Source organism: Danio rerio, chromosome 13 (assembly GCF_052040795.2).
Source record: "Danio rerio strain M-AB ecotype USA chromosome 13, GRCz13ab, whole genome shotgun sequence".
NCBI classification, from domain to species: domain Eukaryota; kingdom Metazoa; phylum Chordata; class Actinopteri; order Cypriniformes; family Danionidae; genus Danio; species Danio rerio.
Window position 1 is genome coordinate 12405356 of NC_141033.1, and position 23884 is coordinate 12429239.

Genomic DNA, 23884 nt, shown 5'->3' on the forward strand with positions numbered 1-23884 from the left:
CATCTGAATGTTTCCTTAATTGTGAAAAAGACATTATTTATTCCATAGCGCCCCCTTGTCCCAATATTATTTCATTACAATGTCATGTACAAATGTACAAGGTGCAGCATCACCGCCATCATCTGGTTTATAACAGAAGCACTTGCTCATCCAGTATGTTTAACTCTCTTTTTTTATTTAGACAGAATTGCATGCAAAATAGTTTGATTGACATAATCTTGACATAAAGTAAAATGCTAGACCTCCAGCTATAAAAAGTGCCTTTTGTTCACATTTATCTTCATTTGATGACTAAAAACCTGTCAAAAAGGTGCCATGAAAGACGATGAAAACTGACACCGACCTTACTGTGAACCTGCAGTTTTATAGTGTAAATCCTCTAGAGAGGTCTGATGTCTCAGTCTCTGCAACACAACAGCCTGCTGAAAGAGAATGAGAAGCAGCAGCAGGTAAATGATGAGGAAGGTTTTTTTTCACTGTATCTCTCAAGGTGCCGTTATATTTGCTCTCTGTGGTTTTCACAGTGTGAGCCACTTCTCAGTAAAGCGTGATGGACTCTCGCTGTGAGGAGCAGCAGGTGAATGTGACCCAGTATCGATTCTTTGCTCTTGTTTCGGCTGATGTGATGTTTACGTGTGTTTGCATGCAGCGTTCAGGTGTAGTTGCTCATTCATGACTTGGTTTTTTCTTAGGTGTGACTAAAGCAACACTTAATTTAAATCGAATTACAGTCACGTTTTTCACAATGATCTATGCTTTATCAATTAAACTGTTAATTCACGGCGATGACTCTTTGCGCAAATTGTCAGAGTAATTCTGTTGAAGTGTCAACAATCAGTAGGCCACTAGGCCTAAAATGCGCAGCTTAATGGGTAAAGTGAAGTCTCAAGTGGAGTTATCATTCTCTCTACAGTTCAATCACTAATTTAAACAGAACTTATTAGAAGAATTGCTTGTAACATACTATTTTTGTAAGAGAAATATATGATATACATGAGCAACATCACACGCATAGCAGTGCGATGTGGCTGTTTATGTCCTATCAGTGATGATATACAGTCATATCGCACAGCTTCGATGTCATAATTGTGTAAATTATAATAGAGAATCAAACACAGAGAGATGTTCTCCTGACGTTCACATGGGTTTCCTCCGGGTGCTCTGGTTTCCCCCACAGTCCAAAGACATGTGGTATAGGTGAATTGGGTAGGCTAAATTGTCTGTGGTGTATAGATGTTTCCCGGAGATGGGTTGCAGCTGGAAGGGCATTCCCTGCGTAAAACATATAATCTCAAATTTCTCTCACGAGTGCCATTCGCGCCTGTTGCCCTACTGAAAAAAACTGCTTAAACCAGACTAGGCTGGTTGGCTGGTTTTAGCTGGTCCACCAGGTTGGTTTTAAAGGGGTTTTGGCCATTTCCAGGCTGGTTTCCAGCCATTTCCAGCCTCGTCTTAGCTGGTCAGGCTGGGAAAACCAGCTTGACCAGCCTAGCCAGGCTGGGAGCCCAGCCAAAACCAGCTATATCCAGCTTAAGCCAGGCTAGTCAAGCTTGTTTTAGCTGGATTTAGCTGGTCATTTTCCAGCCTGACCAGCTAAGATATATATATATATATATATATATTAGTGCTGTCAATCAATTAAAAAAAATTAACTAATTACCCTACTCAGATACGTTGCTCACTCCACCCCTGACACCCCTCAACGGGCCTGATAGACATACACACAGACACACACACAACGCGCTGGAGCGACTCCCTTCAGATTCAACACACATGATCGCGTTCATCAAATTTGCTTAAACTAAGCGTTCTAAAGTATTACTGTATTTCACAAGGATTCTGACACAACAACGCGAAGCAAACGCTTTCGTTGTTTTTAATGAGGAAACACGCTAAACTTGGAGGGCTCATGCTGAAAGGCAGAGTAATGCCCTGTTTTTGACAGCTCGCGACTTCACTAGAGACATTCTGAGTACATTTACAAAAGACACCAATACTCCGATTTTAATATGATTAAGATTATAATCTTATTAAAAGTCTACCGTGTAGCCTAAGCAGCGATTTTATTATGTCACGAAATGCGGAGGATTTTCTTTCTGTTTCACCATGCGGTATCAACTTACAACAGAAGTCGAAAGTTAAAAATTAAACACCCGAAATTGCTTGAAACTCTGGATAACCGGTTATGCGACTAATTGTTTTTTACTAAACCTTGCCTTCAAAAAGTGCTTCCTTGGTCTTATCCACATTTCTTGCATGTTGAACACACGTCCACCACAACAGGAAGAAAAAAAAAACTGTAACTCCGTTAATTGCATAATTTTTTTTAACGCGTTAATTATTTAAAATTAATCGCATGCGTTAACGCTCTAATTTTGACCATACTGGGCCCTACTCGACTCTGGTAGTGCGGTTAGTCTAGTACACGCACGGATTTTGGCCCCCCGAACTGGGTTGAAGACTTCCTGCCTATCACCTGTGTCCACAGGGACACCCGTCAGGTCCCTGCTCATCATGTAACCATTTCAGCCGGCCCTGATGCTTGGCCAGTCGAGGTGGGAGTGGTGAGAGATCTGCCAGTTCCCGTGCTCCTTGGGAGAGACTGGCCAGGTTTAGAGCGCCTGATAGCCGCCGCTTCTAAACCTGCCAGCCCCAGAGGGAGCCGTCACCGTAGAAAGCCCAACCGAAGACCTTGTCAGCGACCCGTCCTTCTGGCATCAGACAGCGGGAGAGATGGTGTGTCCCCCTCTCATAATAATAACCTGTGTTATGATGTCTTTCAGCAGGTCTCGGGAGGGGGCTCATTTGCCAAGGAACAACAGGGAGATGATAGGTTGAAACATCGCTGGACCAAAGTCCGAGTCATAGAGGGAAAAGAAACTCAGCCCGGTCCCCACCCTCTCCCATACTTTGCTGTTTAGAATGGCCTGCTTTACTGGGTTGCACAGCGGAGGGGGGAGGAAAAACTACTGCTGGTCGTACCACGATCCAAGACTGAAGCGATACTGGAGCTGGCCCACTCCCATCTCATGGCAGGACACCTTGGGGTGGCCAATACGGTCCAGCGGATTCCACTGGCCAGGACTAGAGGCAGATGTAAAGTGGTTCTGCCAGGCCTGCCCCACCTGCCAACAGACCTCACCAAGGACACCTCCCCCAAGTCCTCTAATTCCATTACCTATTATTGAGGTGCCCTTTGAGCGCATTGGGATGGACCTGGTAGGGCCATTGCCTAAGTCTGCCCGGGGACATGAGCACATCCTGGTGATTGTTGACTACGCTTACCAGTACCCAGAGGTGGTGCCCCTTCGGAAAGCCACTGCCAAAGCCATCGCCCAGGACCTCTTCTTGCTCTCCAGTCGAGTCAGCATCCCCGCAGAGATCCTAAGCAATCAGGCTACCCCCTTTATGTCCCGGCTAATGGCTGACCTCTGCAGGCTGCTGAAGGTGAAGCAGTTGAGAACCACTGTCTATCCCCCCAGACAGATGGCCTGGTTGAGCGCTTCAACCAAACACAGGACTAGGAGCTGTTCTGTCACAGTTTCAGGAAGGTGAAGAGCATCCGATTCTATACATCAGCAGAAAGCTGACCCCAGCCGAGAGACACTACGCTGCGGTAGAAAAAGAAGCCCTTGCCATCAAGTGGGCAGTCTTGGAGCTGCGATATTACCTCCTTGGCCACCAGTTCACCTTGGTTACCGATCATGCACCTCTGCAGTGGATGGCCAGGGCAAAGGACACAAACGCCAGGGTGACAAGATGGTTCCTCGTGCTCCAGGACTTCCACTTCATTGTGCGTCACAGGGGCGGGACTGCCAACGCCAACGCCAACGCTGATGGACTCTCTCACATCTGGGCGGCTTTTGCAGGTCTGTCAGTTGTCACTCCCCACCCACCCCCTAATTGTCCCCTACTGTCTCATGTCATCCACAGGACCAGGGCGCCGCTTGGGGGGTGTGGGTGTGTGTGTGTGTGTGTGGGGGGAGGGGGTTGGGGGGTGCACAGAATGTCTGCATTCTAGTTAGTCAGATGCAACATAAACTTTTGTTAAAGACTGAAAAAATAGAAATGCATTACACCTTCTATTGACCTTATTTTGCAATGCAGCAGTGCGCTCATCTTTGTCATTGTTTTAGAACTTCCCATTCAGTTGCCTATGGGAGAGATGAATAGGAATAATAAACATCAGAAAATGGTCAAACTACCTGCTCTATAAACAAGTGTGTTCATGAGTATACATAAAAAATACAATAATATAACAACAAATATTAGTTTGCAACTTCAAGCAGCATAGCAAGCTGTTCTTAACATCTAAAAATCAGTTGAAGTCTCAAGCCAAAAAGATTCCAATGGCTGTGCCCGGTTGAGATAAATAAGGTCAATAGTGACATCATGAAGTGCCCAGGATGCTGCGTAGGTTCATTCGCTGACAGATCATACGAAAATGTGTCTGCATAAAATTTAGATTTGCATATTTCTATATATTCTATATACTTAGAAGCATATTTTGTTGTGCAGGTTGAAAGTCTATTCACATTCCAATAGTAATGATTAAAGTAAATGATCTAAATGTGTTTATAAGTATTCTAATATTTTGGGTAAGGCATAAAACAAAAAAATGTTCATCCAATTAAATAGAGTCGGGCCGGCATCTCTCATAATTTCCATAAGTATACTGTCTGTCAGCAGATGCAGATTTAAACAACTGCGCAGCCTTTTGTACGCAGCTCCGCGTACAAAAGGCTGTGCAGTTGTTCAAATCTGCATCTGCTGACAGACAGTATACTTATGTAAATTATGATATGTTAATCATGATATTAGTCAATTATTAAAAACATGCTGAATCAAAACTTTTTAAAAAAACTGAATCAATATTGGAGTTACCTTTGCACGCTGGAGAAAGCATGACACAATGGCTGAAGGATTTCTCTTAGGAAGGTAGGTTTCTGTTTTAAAACTATTTTAGCTTCATGCAAAGCTGATGTAACGTTGGATGTTGTTGTTACAAATGGGTTATATCTTTACTCAAGTGTTGTTCAGCCACTAAAATCTGCCGGGGAAAGATTGATGTGATTATTTTCAGTTTTATAAGGGCCCTTTTACAGCATCAATGATGTAGATTTTAATTAGTTTAACAACAAAACACAATTTCCCAGAGATGGGTTGCGGCTGGAAGGGCATCGCTGCGTAAAAACTTGCTGGATAAGTTGGCGGTTCATTCCGCTGTGGCGACCCCGGATTAATAAAGGGGCTAAGCCGACAAGAAAATGAATGAATAATTGAACAAAACACAAGTAAATACCGCTATTCCACCTAGTTTCTCCCTATATTGTTTACCACGAAACTCTAAATATTCGCTCTGAAATAGCATGTCAGTTTGGCTTAATAATAAGTGTAATTCCTGCACGCAGCCGGACAAGCACTTGTCGCCTTTAAAACATGAGATAGGGTTCTTTTGCTGTGCTCGTGTTTCAGGAGGCATGGCTCTAGACGGCAGGGACTGTTATTTAGAGATTTATGCTTAGCTGTTAGCATTGTGGAAGATCACCTACTGCACCTTTAAGTAGCAACCCTATGCAATACCAAAATTATTAATATAAGGGATTGAGAAATTAGTAACAACAGTTAAAAGGAGTTGTTTTTTCAGTTTAATTCAACTATATTTTAATATAGCTTTTGTGATGTACATTGTGTCAAAGGAGCTTAATATAGAAGTTCTAGTAAATTGAAACAGGTCAGTTCAGTGTGGTTTAAATTTCTCTGCAGAAAGACCAAACACTGAGGAGCAAATCCATTGATGCACAGCTAAAAGGAGTTGTGAATTTAGGGATCACCTTCTGCATGAGTTTTTGCTTATATTGAATGTATTTATCCATGTAATTCTACATTTAAGTATAGGCCTGGGTGATTTTAAGTATAGGCCTGGGTGATTAATCAAAATGAAATTGCAAATGAGCAAAGCTGTGGTTGTCATGCACTTATTGTCAGGGAAGCACAGTTCTGTGATCAGTAGTAAATCTCCTCTGAAGTCCAGAAAACGCTGTTGCGCAAAACTCCAAATACCCCTGAAGAAGAAACACAGGGATCTCCATAGCATTGCTGAATAAACAGACAATTTAAATGCCTTCATTGATACAGTGTGACTAATAATCTTACAGAATGAGTTATTTCAAACACTAGATTGAATTTATGAATGTGTTTTAAGTAAAAACATTATAATGTGGTATTATCACATGCAACATTTACTACGCATAGTCATAGAGAAAAGCAAGCAGCTGTAAATATCGCAGAACAATTATTCCAATATCATTATCATCTGATTAAATAGATATCGAAATTATCTTATCAGTGACCTACAACTCTATAGGAGATACTGCTCAATTTGAAACCACATGCTGGAGGTTTACTAAAACTGGCTTCAGTATTGTCAGTATTGCTGTATGAAACCTTATTTTTACTGTCGACGGATCAAACTGAGCTCCTCTTTTGCACACTGTTCGCTCCAGTACCCTCTTACATAGATTATTTTGCTGTGCCAAGACCTAATTCGTTCCCAGCCTGCACTTTGTGCACTTGAGATTTCCAAAAAACTTATTTCTTATACCTTCTCTGTTCTTCATGATATCTCAGGATATTTACTTATTTTTTTTTTTTTTTGCAGGACTTTACAAAGCCTAGTTTACACCATCGCTGAGCATCCAGGCATACTGTGTAATGTCCAGAGGGGATGAAAATATAGCAGCCTGCCATCCTGTCTCAAAGTCTTTGCACCAATAAACAATAAATCTTCTTCCCGCAGGACCTGACATGCAGTTTAGCTCCTGTCAGGCAAAATAGATGACTTGACAGCCATGTAGTTATTTATATTGTTATTTAGCAGAAACTTTCAACTACAAGTTTACTTGCAACAGAGAAACACTCTCTATTGTGTCATATTTCTGTCTGATCTCTTGAGAAAAGTTAAAATTTTTCAAGCTGGTTCTGTTGATCATAACTTTGAAATTTTGAGATTCACCACTAAACCTTTGTGCGACACACTCTGGTCATAGGAAAATATACGAGACTGTACAAGTTCGTATGAATTTGAGAACTTACATTTTACGAAAGCAAATAGGTCCCCATTGCCACCAGTGTGCAGTATTCACTTGGATGATGTGACGGCAGCCACAAGACAACGGCGCTAGTGCGCTCACCACACACCAGCTATTGGGAGTGGAGAGACAGTGATAGAGCCAATTCAGTGGATGGGGATGATTGGGAGGCCATGATCAGTAAGGGCCAATGGAGGGAACTTAGCCAGGACACCACGGTTACACCCCTACTCTTTACGAGTAGTGCCATATGATTTTTTTTTAATGACCTCAGATGGTCAGGATCTCGATTTAACGTCTCATCCAAAAGACCGCACATATTGAAAGTATAGTGTCCCTTTCACTTTACTGGGGCATTAGGACTCACACACAGGGCCAGGGCGTCCATAGAGGCGACCTAGGCAGCCGCCTAGGGCGGCAGAATAGAGAGGGCGGCGTCCGCCACACTACCCTTACCACCCGCACCGTCAGTTATATCCGCGTCCCTGACACTACCCTCACCACCCGCGCCCTCAGTTATATCCGCGTCCCTGACACTATCACCACCCGCGCACTTCTTTCTATCCGCGTCTAGGGTGTCAGAATAGAGACGGCGGCTTCCGCGACACTATACACCACGCCCTCAGTTATATCCCCGTCCCCGACCCTACCCTCACCACCCGCGCCCTTCATTATATCCGCGTCTAGGGCGGTAGAATAGAGATAGCGGCGTCCGCGACACTATACACCACGCCCTCAGTTATATCTGCGTCCCCGACCCCACCCTCACCACCCGCGCCCTTCGTTATATCCGCGTCTAGGGCGGCAGAATAGAGAGGGTTGCGGTTGAGGGTGTCGTGACCGTCCTTTGCCTAGAGCGGCAGTTCAGCTTGCTCCGGCCCTGCTCACACAGACCACAGGTTGAGCACCCTCCCCTCTGGCCTCATTAACACCACTTCTAACAGCAACCTAGTTTTCCTATGTGACCAGACTCAGCCCTGCTTGGCTTTAATGAGAAACCGGTTTTGGGCTGCAGGGTGATCAATTTTGACTGGTGTTATTAGCCCTTTACACACAGTGATACCGGTAAATTAATGGAAAATTTCCAGAACGACTATACTGGTAAATTCAAAAAAGCGCTGTTCACACTTGCAAAGATCTTACAGAATTTTTCTAGAAGTGACTGTTCACACATCTATTCCAAAATACCGGTAAATTCTGGCATCATTACCCAGAAATTATTATTAGCATCTTATTGATAATTATTTACACAGTTGGCATTAAGAAGGAACATATAAAAGTTATCTGACTAACATACAGCGGCTAAATGTGTCTGGAAAAATATTCAAAGGTTTTTATTTTCATAAACCGCACGGATGTGAATGCGTCTGACTGTTCTAATTGGCTAAAGTAGATGTCTAACGTCAGAACGTTCTAGACGTGCACGCGCTCTTTTCAGCAATCTGCATTCAGATTTCCTTCTGCATTCATACAGCGCAGCATTCCAGCAAATTATCAGTAATGGTACAACTACTCTTTCCGGAAAATAGCCAGAACGAATTTACCGGTATTTTCAAAACGGGCCTGTTCACACATACAGACCTTTCCAGAAAATTGGCAGTAATTTTCTGGAAAGGTTTGTATGTGTGAAAGGGGCTTTAGGCTGTTCATTCTTAACCCTTTTGTGTGCACAATTACACCGATGTAATCAGCCTTGACTGATCCCTGAAGCGTTCGATCACACCGGTGTGATCAGAACATTCATATCTCACGTCATCAACTGCTAAAATTCAATTCCCAATTGTTGCTCGCACTAAGGCACAGCAAGCTTTTACAATTTATAGCATCTGTTTTGTGATTGACTGGATTAGTTCCATTGTGTGACAGCAAAATCCAACAAAAAGTTTTGTTGTGTGCTTGCCTTTTGATGGAATAACTTAAAACAGCCTTCTGTCTGAATTATTTTTCCACCACTTTTACTTTTATTCTCGTGCACTGAACTGTTAACAGAACAAACAATGAGAGCTCTTTGTTTTACTAATGCCAGCAGACGTTGAATTATCATGCACAGCCGGTCAAAAAGACTTTGATGGGGTCCGACCGATGCCAACAGTGCGGAAAACACTGAAAACTGACTGTGACTTCATTAATCTTATAAGATTAGAACAAATCCCATTGTGTGACATAGATCTAATAAACTTAAGTATGACATGTATGATAAAGATCCTATATTAAATCACACACCCTTTCAGAGAAAGCATTCTGCAGCTTTGAACAGAACTATCATTTCATTTGCAGTCCACAGGATGCCACTATAGAGCACATCACCATGCATTCTTTAAAAATCAAAATAACAAAATCATACAGTTTGGAATATGAACAACAGAAATTACTATTTTTTGTTGTTTTAATCCAACATACTCTCGAGAAAAAAGTTTATGTGTGTATATGTGTGTGTAGAAAATTTATAGTAAACACTTTTTTGTATTTCTGAATACATACTATGTAATACCATACTATAGTTAAGTTAAATTCACATGCTACTTTTACAATTGTTTTGTTTAAAAAAAAAATAAAATAAAGACATAAAAAATAACCCAATACTGTGAGAATGATCAGGTTTTTTTTACAACTATATGATAAATAATAGCATAGTTTTCAGTAAAAACTTAAGTGTACTACAATATTTATTAGTTTATCAGATCACACTGGGTGATGATACCACAGTGTGCTGTAGCATTCATTAACAAAGTGTTTTAAATACTCTAGCCTAATAAATACAGTATGAAACACTTTACTGTAGTTTGCTTATAAACAAAGTATCTACAATAAATTAGTATTTTTTATGTGTTTGTGTATATAACAGATTAGGTGTCATATGAAAATTCAGACCAAATTGTTTTAGTTTACACTATTATCCTTCCTTTCCTCTCATCCACGGTCACACGCCCGCTCCTTCCCGGCACATTAATTATTTCACCAGTCTACAGATATTAATGCGTTTTTTTCGAAGTCTCCGCTGTTTTAATGCGTTTTCCGAGTTTCTAACAAATAATTCACCCCATCTCGGGCGCGTGATGCCCTGCAAATTGAAAGATGGCGCGAAAGAGGTGTTGAGTCGGCGTGCGCGTTCAGGTGCACGGCACACACACATACACACTCTCCTCATGCAAAAACCACGCACTCAGCTCCGTCTGAATCATTGTCCTGCAGCTGCACGGACGGAATGCGCGCATAATCTCAGCGCTCAGCTGCTCTTTCTGCCCAGGGAAGGCACGCAGAGTACTGCCATGAGCTGTCGTGTCCAGTGACCCGCCAGCGATGGGATCTGACCGGCATACTGATACGCTCCGCCAGCAGCGTCAGCACCGGGTAGCGCGACAGACGCCAGGACGCCGCCACTTGGCTCTTCGATAGAGTTGCCCTTTTCTTTGCGTTTTGTAGTATCCTGACGTCGCGCATGCGTTGCTGTGTAGTTGAAATTGCTGGAGCGCTTCTTGAGACTAAGTTTGGGCTGCAGGTGCCTGTCGGTCGATGATGAGAGGGATGCGGATCGCCGGGGATCAGTGGCGTGCGGGGATCTTCTGTCTGCTTGTGCTCGTGGCTTTGACGCTTGGTCGTAGTCCACCAGCGCACAGGTAAGACCGTATCTGAATGATTTGTCTGCCTGCATACCATTCAGAGCCATGTTGAACAAGATGAATTAACTGGTTTCCCCAGCTTGTTTGATTTCAGAAAGGTTTGGGCACTTTTAGATAAACACCAGGCTGAGGGACTAGCTACAGAATCTTGGCCAGGTTGAGATCTTGTAACTAGGCTAGGAGACCCATTGAACTATTGCTCAAACTGTATTGGCTTTGCTACACCTGGTTTCTTTAATATCTGAAATATCTTCCTCAGTGTAAACGAACCAAGCAACATGTCATACGTCAAAGTCACTGTGGATAAACTACTCAAAGGCTACGACATCCGCCTCAGGCCTGACTTTGGAGGTATAGACATTATTGATTTAACCTCATGAACCCTTCTCTGTTTTCACTGATGGATGTGACTGTGATGAGACAATGTGTGAAAGAGATTGCATTGTTTTGTTTGTGTTTTTATTTATTTATTTTTTTTGCAGGTCCTCCGGTTGATGTTGGCATGAGTATCGACATCTCCAGTATCGACATGGTTTCTGAAGTGAACATGGTGAGTCCACATGCTGCTCTGATTGTTTAATAGATGGTGGGCTTTTAAGGAACGGGACATCTCTGTCAACACAACCCCATTAAGGCTACAGTGATAAATAAAGTGGGTGAATAGACTACAGTGCTTTTAGGAAGGAGCTATGGGTTGTTTTTTCTCTTGATTATATAGAAGCACAGCTGACTATAAGATCAGAGAGATATTGTGTCCATTTTGCATTGTGATTTGTTTTGGCATTGAAGGGACATAATCCTTTACTCTGAGTCAGCAAAGATGGACAGAATAAGCAATTTTGTGATGGAAGGCACTAAGATACCATAAACTATGCACACCCACAGGTTGGGGTTGGTTGGAGTGATCACTGTGTAAAAATAACAAATTCTAATGTAACATTGAAATAGAAATTATGATAAAGATGATTATAATGGCTACTGGACTGCTTAATATTTATGATGTACTGTAGTTTGTAGTTTGTGCTGGTTTCAGTGAGAAGTCACTGCAGTTTTTCTCATTCTTTTTTTATAATAAAATTTTAACAGTACAAAAAATACACATGCCAGGGGGTAAGTATAAATCAAATACAAAAATACACATTGTACACTGTAAAAAAAAAAAGTTGAGTTAACCTAAAAATTTAAATAAAAATTTGCCAAATTATTTTTTTAAGTTGACTGAGAATGCTGTTTTAATTCAAGTATACTTTATGGGATAATTTGGCACAACTTCAACCACTGAATCTTAATAAACTAAAAATTCTTTGCAGCCAGTTGGTTTAAAAATTTAAGTTAACTCAACTTTTTTTACAGTGGTAAATGCTCACACAAAGAAATCAAAATTCAACTCAAAGTGTCTTTAACTCATTTTGTTACTTTCACTAAACAAATATGCGGTTAATTTTTTTTATGGGTAAATTCAACTTTGAGCTCAAAAATATGTCCACCTAACTTACAATTTTAAAATGAGGTAACAATTGGTAAGTTGGATTTTTTTTATCGTGTATGCAATAATCAAATAAATACATTGTCTAATTTCCTAATTTTTAAAGTGTGTAGAGCTTTTTTACATAGAGAGTCTCCTTAAATTTAGTTTCTTATTAGTAAATTTACATTAGTAAATTTACATTTATTAATGTAAAATTTTGTTAGCAAATTAAGTAAATTTATATATATATATATATATATATATATATATATATATATATATATATATATATATATATATATATATATATATATATATATATATATATATAATTTTTTCCCCCCTTTTGACTAGGGTACATAGTAAAGCCGAAAAGTACATATTCCCATAACAATAAAAGACATTTAGAACACTGAACATTGACTATGCACAATGCCAAAACAAGTGTAAAGTGATCTCCTTATTATTCATTACAAAAACTACAGTTTACATAAATCCCACTTTAAAATTTGCTGGATAAAATCTGTTAAGTTTATATGATATTTCTTCAATTTTATTTCTAGCATGATGTTTCTGTGGTAACAGCCACATGCTTTTTTCCCCTGCAAATCAGTTGATTCTCAACCCTTTTGACCTGATGATTTTCAACACATTTTGAGGATGATTCTTCTTGTTTTAAACTCTTTTTATTTAGAGAAACTCTAATGTGGATATATTATAAATAATAATGAAATTTGTTATTCAGGACCAAAGATGAAAATGTTCTTGAATAACACAATAATGTTTGCCATTTTTAGAAGAATAATCATTTTAAGGAACTTTCTGAGCATCTCAGTGAATCCCCAACATACTTATTACATTTAATTCAAAATCATTTTGCTTTCATTTGTCCAATAGTATCTGGATGCAGCCTTGATGATGCAAGCTGAGACTGCATATCTCAGTGATGCAATGTTAGACACAATGCACTCAGTGGAGCTAGTGACGTCACTGTGAGGGGTACGGTTAGGGGTGGGGTGAGGTGAGCACATTAAAAAGTACTGGATGTAGCTTAGATTGTAGCTGCTCCATTTCTCAGCTAGTTGTTTTTTAATCATATAAGTATAATAGCATTTTGTAAGATCAAGGCTTTTTCAGTTACAGTTTTCAGTTCAGCCCAGAATAAGTATGTTAGTTCATTTTTACATAAGTGGTACTGTACATTGTATTACAACATTATTTCACCCATAGTTTTAGGTTTAATTTTTTAAAGTGATTTGAAACACAGACTTAGACACTTTACTTATATGCTTGTGAAATATATAAAATCATTTTTTGGTATTTCAGTTTGATGCAAAAACCATATTGAGAAGTCTCATCTTTAACCATTTTATAAACTTAAAAAAGCAATTAAGGGAAATAAGAAGGTTTTACGTTGGCACAGGGTGTCAACATGACCTCATATTGACGTTGTACCCCAGTATACCCCAGTGTTGCAGGGACGTTGGATTTTGTTTGGAAATGAAATCAGGTTGACGTTAGAACCCAATGTCAGGCTGACGTCAATGACCAATGTCCAACATAAAATCAACTTAAAATCAACCAAATATCAACGTTTAATCATGTTACACCTTGACTTTACGTGGAAGTTACCACTATGACATCTATCAGACGTTGGGTTTGATTTTGGTCACTTTCTAACACAACCTAAAATCAACCAAATATTAACGTAATTTGACGGCGTAATTGATTGTCAAAATAACGTTGTCCTTAGACGCTGGATAGACGTTGAATTTTGGTCACCTGTAGTCATAACCTAAATCTAACCCAATATTGACGTCTTATGATGTTGTGTGACTGATGGGTTGTCAAGGATAGACCTCTTGTATTTACAATGGCAAGAAACCAATAATGTAACTTTAAAAAAGTTTGTGGAAGTTTTGTCTGCTGAATACTGAACAATCTATTAAACTCACAATACATCTGTTACCGAAGCCTCATTTTCATTTCTATGAAAAATTATAGGGGTCCTATAATGCTTTTACACTTAACTGTCTTTACTGTCTATTTTTTCTGCAAAGTAAATCTGCAGTAAAGACAAAGTCCATTCCAAAGGTAGATATTCTCTTAATCAGTAAGCACTGCTTCTGAAATCCTTCAAAGTCGCTGATTGTAGTTCTGATTTTTTTTCTGGGAATGTAACTCTAATAATGTGTTTGGCAGCTTGATAGTAATCTTTATGCATGCACATTTTGTGTCTGTGCTCATAAAACATCAAGATTTTATATTGACAGGGCCTTATAACCAGTGCTTAATTTGGAAATGAATAATTCCCGGAACAAAACCAGGAAATAAAAGTTACTGTGACCAACGTCCACCACACAATTTCAGTTTTCCCGGAACATGATGTCATTAAACGAGCATAACATGCCTGAACAGTCTTTTATTATTTTGTGCCATATATAACGTTATAGGTCAGTCATGGATAATAAAAACATGTAAACTACATGTGAAAAACAAATAATTAAACAATTCACTCAGTCTAATCTTCAAGAAGAGCCCACAGTTACCTCTTCTGTTATGTTTTTTGGCTGACTAAAATGTGGCAGGGTCAACAGGTCATTTACGTTTAAAAGACACACAAAAACACGCTTTTGCTTGTGCAGAGTATATTAAATTATCCATGATATACAGCAGATCTAAACTTGACTTATTTTACCTCTTTTAAAAAGGTCATATTAGGACGCCCTTAAAGTAAATTATTAAGGATATTAGTGAATCCCTCTTTTCCTGTAATAATGGTGATGGGTTTAGTCCCAGTCATTTTCTTTTTTAAAAGACAGAACAGGTGTATAGGAATAATAGTAAATTGCATGCTGAAATAAGTTTCAGCCTTGTCCGTTCCCCCCCTGTGAAAACATTCTGGGGATTTTCTAGGATATTCCCGGTCTAAAGATGAGTTTGTCACGTCTGTTATGACAGGGTGTCACATTCCCCATGCTGGAAAAAGCTTTTTTTGTGAATTATGGATAGTGGTTTTGAACAAAAGCCATTTCTGTGATGGTTTGTCATACATTAATTATTTTATCAGGCGGGAAGCCTTTCAGGAAGGACACACAGTGGTGAGAGGCTCAGCACAGAGATAGTTAGCATTTGCTGCAGGTCCATCCCTTGTGGCAAAGTCAAGGTACTAGAAACAAGTAAGAACTATAAACACAACATAAAACAAAGACATCTAACAAAACATTAACAGGACATGATGTCACAGGATACAACTATAAAAGGCAAAGAGATAGCTCCACTTGCATGTCTTTTTGTCTTGTCATAGTCATAATGTTGCCTTATCTAACCTGCTTCTCTGTAGAGATTAGCATTTAAAAGGAGCTGCTTTCTAGTTGATCTACAGAAAAAAAAGTGATTTATGTGGTAGTGGCGTAACGGATCACAAATCTCATGGTTCGGATCATGTTATGGTTTTTTAGTCACGGATCGGACCATTTTTCAGATCATCCAAAAAGGAGAGGAGAGAAATGTAATTTGCTTTCCATTTGTTACAAAAAACGTACAGCGAGACGATGCTTTTATCAAACAGAACTGAGAACCTGTTATTTTAATACAAATAAAATACAGAAGTAATCAGCTGAATATAAATAAATTGTAAAATATTCAGTACTGTGAAGTTACTGTTGCTACTGTTGCTGAAAACGCAAAATGTATAAGTCTAACATTATAATTTGTACAACCCATATTTTTTTTGTCTCATTTTCAATAAATGATTTAGTTTTTCACTCACAGTACTTCATGTTTCTTTGCTAGATGGATCATTTTTGAAGAATTATTCAGTTCCATATTTTTGATGGCTGGTTGTTGCTACCTTTTGGTTAAATAATGTAATTGCTGCCTACAACTTTCCTTTTTGAGCATTGTTAAATGCATATGACAGTGATTTTAATCTTTATCATAAACATGAGTGGTTGTATCTAACCTATAAACGGTTATCCCAGTACTTCTGTGTTATTTAATTGTTTGTAGCTTGTAACTTGTAACTAACTCATAAGACTGAATCTCTTTCTTGGTTTATATGTTTTTCAAACACAAATTTGAATGGAGTGATTCGAAAATTAATAAACATACGCAAATTACTATTATTTATAATTTATGTTGCGTGGGTGTTGAGAGACTGATCTTTATCTTCTGAATGATCAATCATGCAGTGCACTAAATGCATTATTGCAGGCTAAACAAGTAGTGACAGCAAACACCTTTAATAACCTACAGTAAGAAACCCACCACATCCCAAATAACCTACCACAAATTCTTCCGTCATTATTATATTTGACAAGAAAGTCTAAATGCTTTCATACATGTGATTTTAATGGCACAAGAGACAATCTCTCTGAGATCATTGTAAATTTAGGATTAATCTTCAAGTAAAAAATGTATTTATTTTGCGGATGATGTGTGTTCCGAACTGTGGGTTGTGATTTATATGAGTCATGGATCAACCGTGATCTGTTAAATCCTTATTATGTTGTAATCTAAATTAATTTGAAGTCAGAATTCTTTTTTGATGTTGCTGTAAGTTTTTGACTCTTTTAAAGCATAAAATAATAGGTTTGCAGATATTTAAGAAACATGCTAAGTGAACCTACTTGTTTATCTGAAAACAATGCTAAAGTCAGTTATTCTGCTTTGAAAATGTGTGCAGGAACGTCTGTCATTGTTTTGGCTCTTTTAACCCACCCACTGCCAATTATATTTCAGCACCTCAGTTTGCCTTCATGGAAAACAGCGTATTTGATTCATTCAGTCAGGAAGGCTCTCAAAGTATGTGCCCACGACTGAAATGTAACCTCTGGTGGACAGTAACAGCCTCCAAAATGCGACGCAGATTCAGAGCTCCACATGAGGTGGTTAATTAGTCAATAATAAAAATATTACGAAGGTAAACATTAGATAACCCTGTGTCCTAACAACACGATATGTGACAAGGTTTGCAGTGATAAGCAATTTAGCTGTTTGCACCAGACGAAACATGATCAAAATTTAAATACAGCCATTCAAAACTACATAATACTGCACTGCAAACTTTTTAAATGATTTATTTTATTTTCAAAATGTGAGGTGAACTATCTGCTGCTGCTTTCAGTAGTATGGCAATAAATGTCACGTAAAATGGCATTTAGACTCGCGTTATTAGCATTTAATACTAAATTAAGCACATGAGGTGTACCTGAAGTAATCATTGTTTACCTGTGAGAAATAGAAGCCACTTCTAAAATATAAATTACAGGTGTTGGTTATGACAAAAACTTTTTTTTTTAGTATGGAGAATATTTCTTCTATAGTGTGTCATTGCTTTTAGTCACAAAACAGTTCAAATCAGCCTTTAGGCTCAATAGTCAGGCACACTCGTGTCAATCTGGCAACCTTTACTTGCGTGAGCCGGATTAAAATGTGTTTTGATCAAGTAGTGCAATGCCTAGAACCTTGAACCACTGTGTATCAAACTTACATACTGCACATTTACTGTCAGCTTCAACTCTCCCTATTCACTTTGAATGAGTGATGTCAGGCATTGCCTAATTACATTGTGGATCCGTTGGCGCCACTTCAGTGGCATTGCTCGCTGCAGAAGTTTGGACTTTCTCAACTTTTCAAGCGCAGACAAAAGCGTCAGCCAATCAGATCTCTGTATTTAAATACACCAGACAGTAGCCGATTGCTGACTAATTTCATTGGCTGCTGCTGCTATCAAGATCGCGTCAGCCCCAACTTCAGACACGCCCTTTGTCAAGCGTTAACGCCGAAACCCCCTGTGAATAGGGCGTTAAAGTCACCGAATCATCCTAAATTTAGTAGCTAAATGAAGTTGCACCTACAAATGCTAAACTTTTGTAGATTTAGGTAGATTTAGGTAGAAACAGAAATAGCACGTTACACCATGTTCCTTTAAAAATATATATATATATATATATATATATATATATATATATATATATATATATATATATTATTATTGGTTAATTTAAAATTTATTGTCATATATTGGATATTTCATTTTGGATTTAGATTACCTTTCACACAAAGCTCATATAAAACACTAATGTCACTAATAACCTTTTGTTGTTTTGAAAATCGTTGACCTGTAGCATTTAAAACTCTTTATTTCTTTCTAGATTTTATAAGCACAGTGATTTTAATAACAGTGATTTATTGGGCACTAAATGAAAACCATTGACACCTTATTGCAATCAACCAGAACTTTAATTTCAGTGCATCCCAAGTAATTTAAGAAAATTAGATATTGAGCTTCATTTATCTCCCCGCAAACTCTCTCATCCTATTTTCCCTTGTTTGTTTGAAATGAACACACACAAACACTCTGGCATGATTTTCATAACACTTTGCGACTGAGGCGTCAGATATCGACAGATGTGCTTTCTGTTGCTTTGCTTTTTATAGCACAGAAAATCACAAGTTCAGAGAGCCCCGGGAACCTTATCACGAGAACAGAAAGGTGATTTGGCGGAGAATTGAGAAAAAGCCGAATTTAAATAGCCAATTTGGGAAACGGCGTTAAACTGGAAGATAATCTACTGCAGCTCCCATAAGAATATTGCAGAAGGTCAGCTGTTCTCAGCGCTGTCACAGCTTCGTTGCAGCTCTCAGACGCTCCTGCATTGATTGTTAATGTACACTGCTGGTTACCTCAGCTGGCCTCACTCAACACGTCGTGACTGCAGCGTGAGGATTTCTGTTAAGTTTGCTATGACTCTGGGGTTTTTACTGTTGAATAGTGTGGACTTTTCAAAAATATACTTTACTTTTACTTTGCTGGCCTTATTGTAAATTATTTATCGGTGAAAGTCCTTTAAAAATAGTGACAAATATAAAAGCTTCATGTGAAATGAAGATCCTTTTCTGCTGAAGTCACTTAGGCAGTGCAGATTTATGGATACTGTTCACAAATATCCAAATAACTAGACATTTCTGTGTTGAAAGATATAATGTACTGCTGCTAATTTAATGTTTCTCAAAAGCCAAAAGATTTTATAATATAATAATTACCCTCGTGTCATTCCAAACTCTTGTGATCTTCATTCATCTTCAGTACACATATTAAAATATTTTAGATGAAATCCAAGAGCTCTCTGACCCTCTATTGACATAAACAGTCACAAACCAAGAACAATATCAAAATCTTGCATGCTGTAACCAGAGATGTGACACTGACAACAGAGGTGCGGATCCACATGCAGGTTTATTAGCAAGGTCAGGCCAGCAATGGTCAACAAAGGGGCAAACAGATGTATACAGGCAATCCAGAATCGTAGTTAATAGGCAAGCAGATGGTCAGAGGTGGGCAAAGCAGTGGCGCAGTAGGTAGTGCTGTCGCCTCACAGCAAGAAGGTCGCTGGTTCGATCCTCAGCTCAGTTGGCGTTTCTGTGTGGAGTTTGCAACCAGCAACCTTCTTGCTGTGAGGCGACAGCACTACCTACTGCGCCACTGCTTCGGCCACCCCTGACCATCTGCTTGCCTATTAACTACGATTCTGGATTGCCTGCATACATCTGTTTGCCCCTGTGTTGACCATTGCTGGCCTGACCTTGCTAATAAACCTGCATGTGGATCCGCACCTCTGTTTGCATGGGTTTCCTCCGAGTGCTCCGATTTCCCCCACAGTCCAAAGACATGAGGTACAGGTGAATTAGGTAAGCTAAATTGTCCGTAGTGTATGAGTGTGTGTGTGTGTGTGTGAATGTGTGTGTGGATGTTTCCCAGAGATGGGTTGCGGCTGGAAGGGCATCCGCTGCGTAAAAACTTGCTGGATAAGTTGGGGGTTCATTCCGCTGTGGCGACCCCGGATTAATAAAGGGACTAAGCTGACAAGAAAATGAATGAATGAATGGTCAGAGGCAGGCAGCAAACAGGTTTAAACAAATAAACAAAGCAAGGATAAAAAACACAGTAAAGCATGGCAAGGGAAGCGCGTTGTAACAAGTCAGCTGTATATATGTGTGTGTAATCAGTACTTGAGCAGCATCAGCTGTGTGTGCAATCAGTCAGGATCAGGAATCGGTTGTGTGTGTGTTTGGTGCATGACCGGGTCTTGTAGTCAATTTACCAGCAGTCCTATGTGAGTTTAAATGTTTTCCAGCTATCTCTGGTGGTAAGATCGCTGGTGATCATGACATATGTGACTTTACTGGTTCAACTGTAATTATACAAAGCTGTAAGGACACTTTTGTACAGCAAAAAAAAAAAAAAAAAACTTCAGCGATGACTTCTGTGTCAAGTTGGGGTGTTTACTATGGGCATTTAGAGTGTGTTGTGCTTTTGACTTTAATGGTAATACATTGTACATATCCAATCCCATCAAAAATATTAAAACAAATACTTTCAGAGCATTGGACTGTGCTACAGATAATCCTTATTCATCAGTTTGACTTCTTTTTTTATTTGGTATTTTAAAATGATGTGGTATTACAAGAATATTTATGGAAGTAGCTATTTTCAGTCTTCTGCATTCTGCAATGCTAATTGCTATGTTTTTTTTTCATTTTAGAAGGGTTTAATAAATCACACTGTTAACAATTTCCTTTAGAATCTACCGCAGGGGTGCTCAGCCCTGTTCCTGAAGATCTACCTTCCTACAGAGTTTAGCTCCAACCCAGATCAAACACACATGAACCAATTAATTAGGACCTGAACAGCATTTGATAATTGCAAGCAGGTGTATTTATTATGGGTTGCAACTGAAAGAAGATCTCCAGGAGCAGGTTTGAGCACCTCTGATCTACAGTAACTTACTGGCAGCTGTTCACCAGTAACTTACTGTAAATAAATTATAGCAAAAATACTGTATTTACATTCATAGCACCACTTATCTGTATATTTATTGCTGTATATTTATTCACAGAATTGTTTGTATACTTTATACAGTAATTTTCACAATGCAACTTTCAAATACAGTAAAATAACGCATAACTGTTCTACAGTTAAATACAGTTCACATTACAGTTAAATACTACTGTATAATTTTACAAACATTGTTAACGGTGCATGTCTGATTCAAAATTTTGGTAAGTTTCATTTGGTTTATTTAGGATACGTTTTTTTTTTAAAAGCCAATAAACATAAATTACGTTATGCCTAAAAAAACAAATTCAGTAGTTTGATCTTGTTGAATTAATGAATACTGCTTTCAACTTTCATAATATACTTCATTAAAGAGGTCTGTGTGGCACAAATTTTTTAATCCTGCTCCCGCAAGGTTTAATTCCGCACCGTCTACTCCAGCCGTATATTCATCCTTTGTTCACCCACTTCCTGCTTAGAATAGTTTTCTACCCGACCTGACTGTTCTCACTAAATTTAGATCTGGTTTCCAAAATCTCAGTTTAAAAAGGATACTGCCAAAAGAGAAAGATAACAGATAAAACTATCAACTTTAGTACACAGTAAATAACTGTATTATTTACATTGCAAATACAGTTCCCCTTCGGGGGGAACTTCAGCACTATAAGTGGATTTGATGTTCTAAATCCACGTATGGGAGGATTCGGTTCAGAAGCCGCTCGTCTGAAAGAGTATTGAACGGGCCAATGAAAGCAATAAATTGGCAGCGTAAGCTTGCGCAGGTGTGCTGCATCGCCAATTAACTGAGCATATAAGCACACTTGGCGCCAGCAAACGCTATCCTTTTCGCTTCATAGACTTTTCTGATCGAGTTCATGAGGGTTCCTCTTGCTGAGCTACAGCCACATCGAGCGAACGAGTGTCTCCTGGTCCATGGCGAGTCCACGCAGCGACAGACGGTCGAGCTGGGTTTCTCCCTTGCCTGGCGTCCCTTTTGGTCCGGTCCTCCAGAGCGGTGCGTATTGTTGCAAAGCATGCTAAAAGAGCAACACAGTCGTGCAGCACGTCCTTTTCAGGATGGCGCTCCGACTGTGCGTTTCTGGTTGCGGGGGTTTTCCTGGCTCCGGATGATGGGCACGAGCCACCCCAGTCGCCTCCTGCTCTGCAGCGGGCACTCGGGCAGATCTGAGGGTTCCAGCGAGAGATAATCCGCCGCCAAAGGGCTCGCGGACCTCTCGCTCCTCCAAGCGCTCCATCCAAGCTTCGGGTACTGGGAGTGATCGTCTAATCAGATGGTAGCTCTCACGCTCGCTGACACCGGAGATCAGATGTCCCCCGCAGCATCAGAGGGTGGGCTTTCATTGTCCGACGATGATCTGGACCCGCTCGCCCCCTTCGGGCAGGTGAGCGCTGTCAAAACGGATACTGAAACGGACGTGTTAGCCGTGCTTTCCCGGGCTGCTTCGGCCGTGGGTTGGAGATGGTTTATCCCCCAGCTCCGCGGCCGGACCGACTAGAGGGGCGTTCCCTTCTTCCCGGCAACGCACAGTAGGCTCACGCGGTCTTAAAGAGCACTTTTTTTTTCTGCTCGTGCTGCGTGTCCCTCCACCCTCACCACTCTTGGTGGTGGAGCGGCCAGGGGGTATGTGGCGATTCCTCAGGTTGAGTGCGCGATGGCGGTTAATCCGCGCGGCGCCTCTTCTTGGCAGGGTCTGCCTCGCTAGAGCTTACAAAGCTACGGACTAGGCTGCATCCGCCTTGCATGCGATAGCCACCTACCAGCGCTACCAAGCACAGGCGATGGCCGAGCTGCACGAGGGTGGGTCCAACCCAGGCTTACGAGCTCCGCACCGCCGCCGACTTAGCTCTTCGGACTACTGAGTCCGCTGCGTTTGCTTTGGGGAGGACGATGTCCACACTAGTGATCCAGGAGCGCCACCCCTGACTAAAACTTGGCTGGTATGCGCGAAGTCGACAAAGTCCGCTTTCTTGACTCGCCCATATCCCAAGCTGGTCGGCGACACTGTCTGCGAATTCACCCAGGAATTCGAGGCAGTGAGAGAGCAGTCTGATGGGTGATGTCTATCGGCGGATCCGTAAGCCCGCTCCGCCCGCCGTGCCATCCATACCTGCTCCTCGCCGAAGGCGCCCGCCTACGAGAGCTGCACCGCCCCCGCACACGCCTCTGGCGAAGCGAGCGCGTCGAGCACCTTGGAAGCAGGCAGCTCCCCCTGCCCAGAACGCCGCTAAGTCCGGCAACGGACCGCGAAGTGTCCCTGGGACAGGTCATCTGGAGAAGAGGGAACTTGCTCTTCCCCGCTGGAGGGCGGGGCGTCATTTCCAACGGCTCCTTTTACTGCCATGAAATGAAAGGGCACTTTTTCACTTCCCCGGATGTGACAGCCCGAAATCTGCCAGTCTGAGACACTGTGCTCTCTAGCTCGCAGGTTCGGTGCGCTCCGCCAGTGGCTCACGAGCACTGCAAGCCCTGCCAGTCTGGGACGCGCCGCCTCTCAGCTCGCAGGGGGACGGTCTCCCTTCTCCCAGCCCCCAAGCCCCTTTTCCGGAGTCAGGGTGCGGAGCCAGAGCGAATCGCTCTCCTCCAGCTCTTCTGTGGGACCCTCGAGCTCCCCGGATCAGCACACCCACTCTGCGCTGCCCCTCCGCGGGTACGTCAGCGATTGCTGCGATTACGTCATTAGCGAGGGCTCTGCCTGCCTGGTTAGCGTGGGCCAGCCCCTCGCGGTGGCTCATACGCACGATCAGACTCGGCTACGAACTTCAGTTCTCGAAACGGCCTCCCAAGTTCACGGGCGGGTATTTCACCAGGGTCAATCCCCTGTCCGCCTCTGTCTTGCGAGAG

At 40.9% G+C, this 23884-nt stretch overlaps 1 protein-coding gene across 2 annotated transcripts in view; it reads left to right on the top strand.

Moving 5' to 3' along the window:
- The first annotated feature begins 10271 nt into the window (after positions 1-10271).
- Positions 10272-23884, top strand: part of gabrb1 (gamma-aminobutyric acid type A receptor subunit beta1) — a 75483-nt gene continuing 61870 nt past the window's right edge. For both annotated transcript variants that reach the window (XR_015505767.1, XM_087279071.1), the window contains exons 1-3: positions 10272-10708; positions 10971-11062; positions 11194-11261. Coding sequence is in view for 1 of the 2 variants with exons in the window: in XM_087279071.1 (XP_087135197.1) it covers positions 10605-10708; positions 10971-11062; positions 11194-11261 (264 nt within the window). In the remaining variant the exon portion in view is untranslated. The remainder of the gene's footprint in view (positions 10709-10970; positions 11063-11193; positions 11262-23884) is intronic.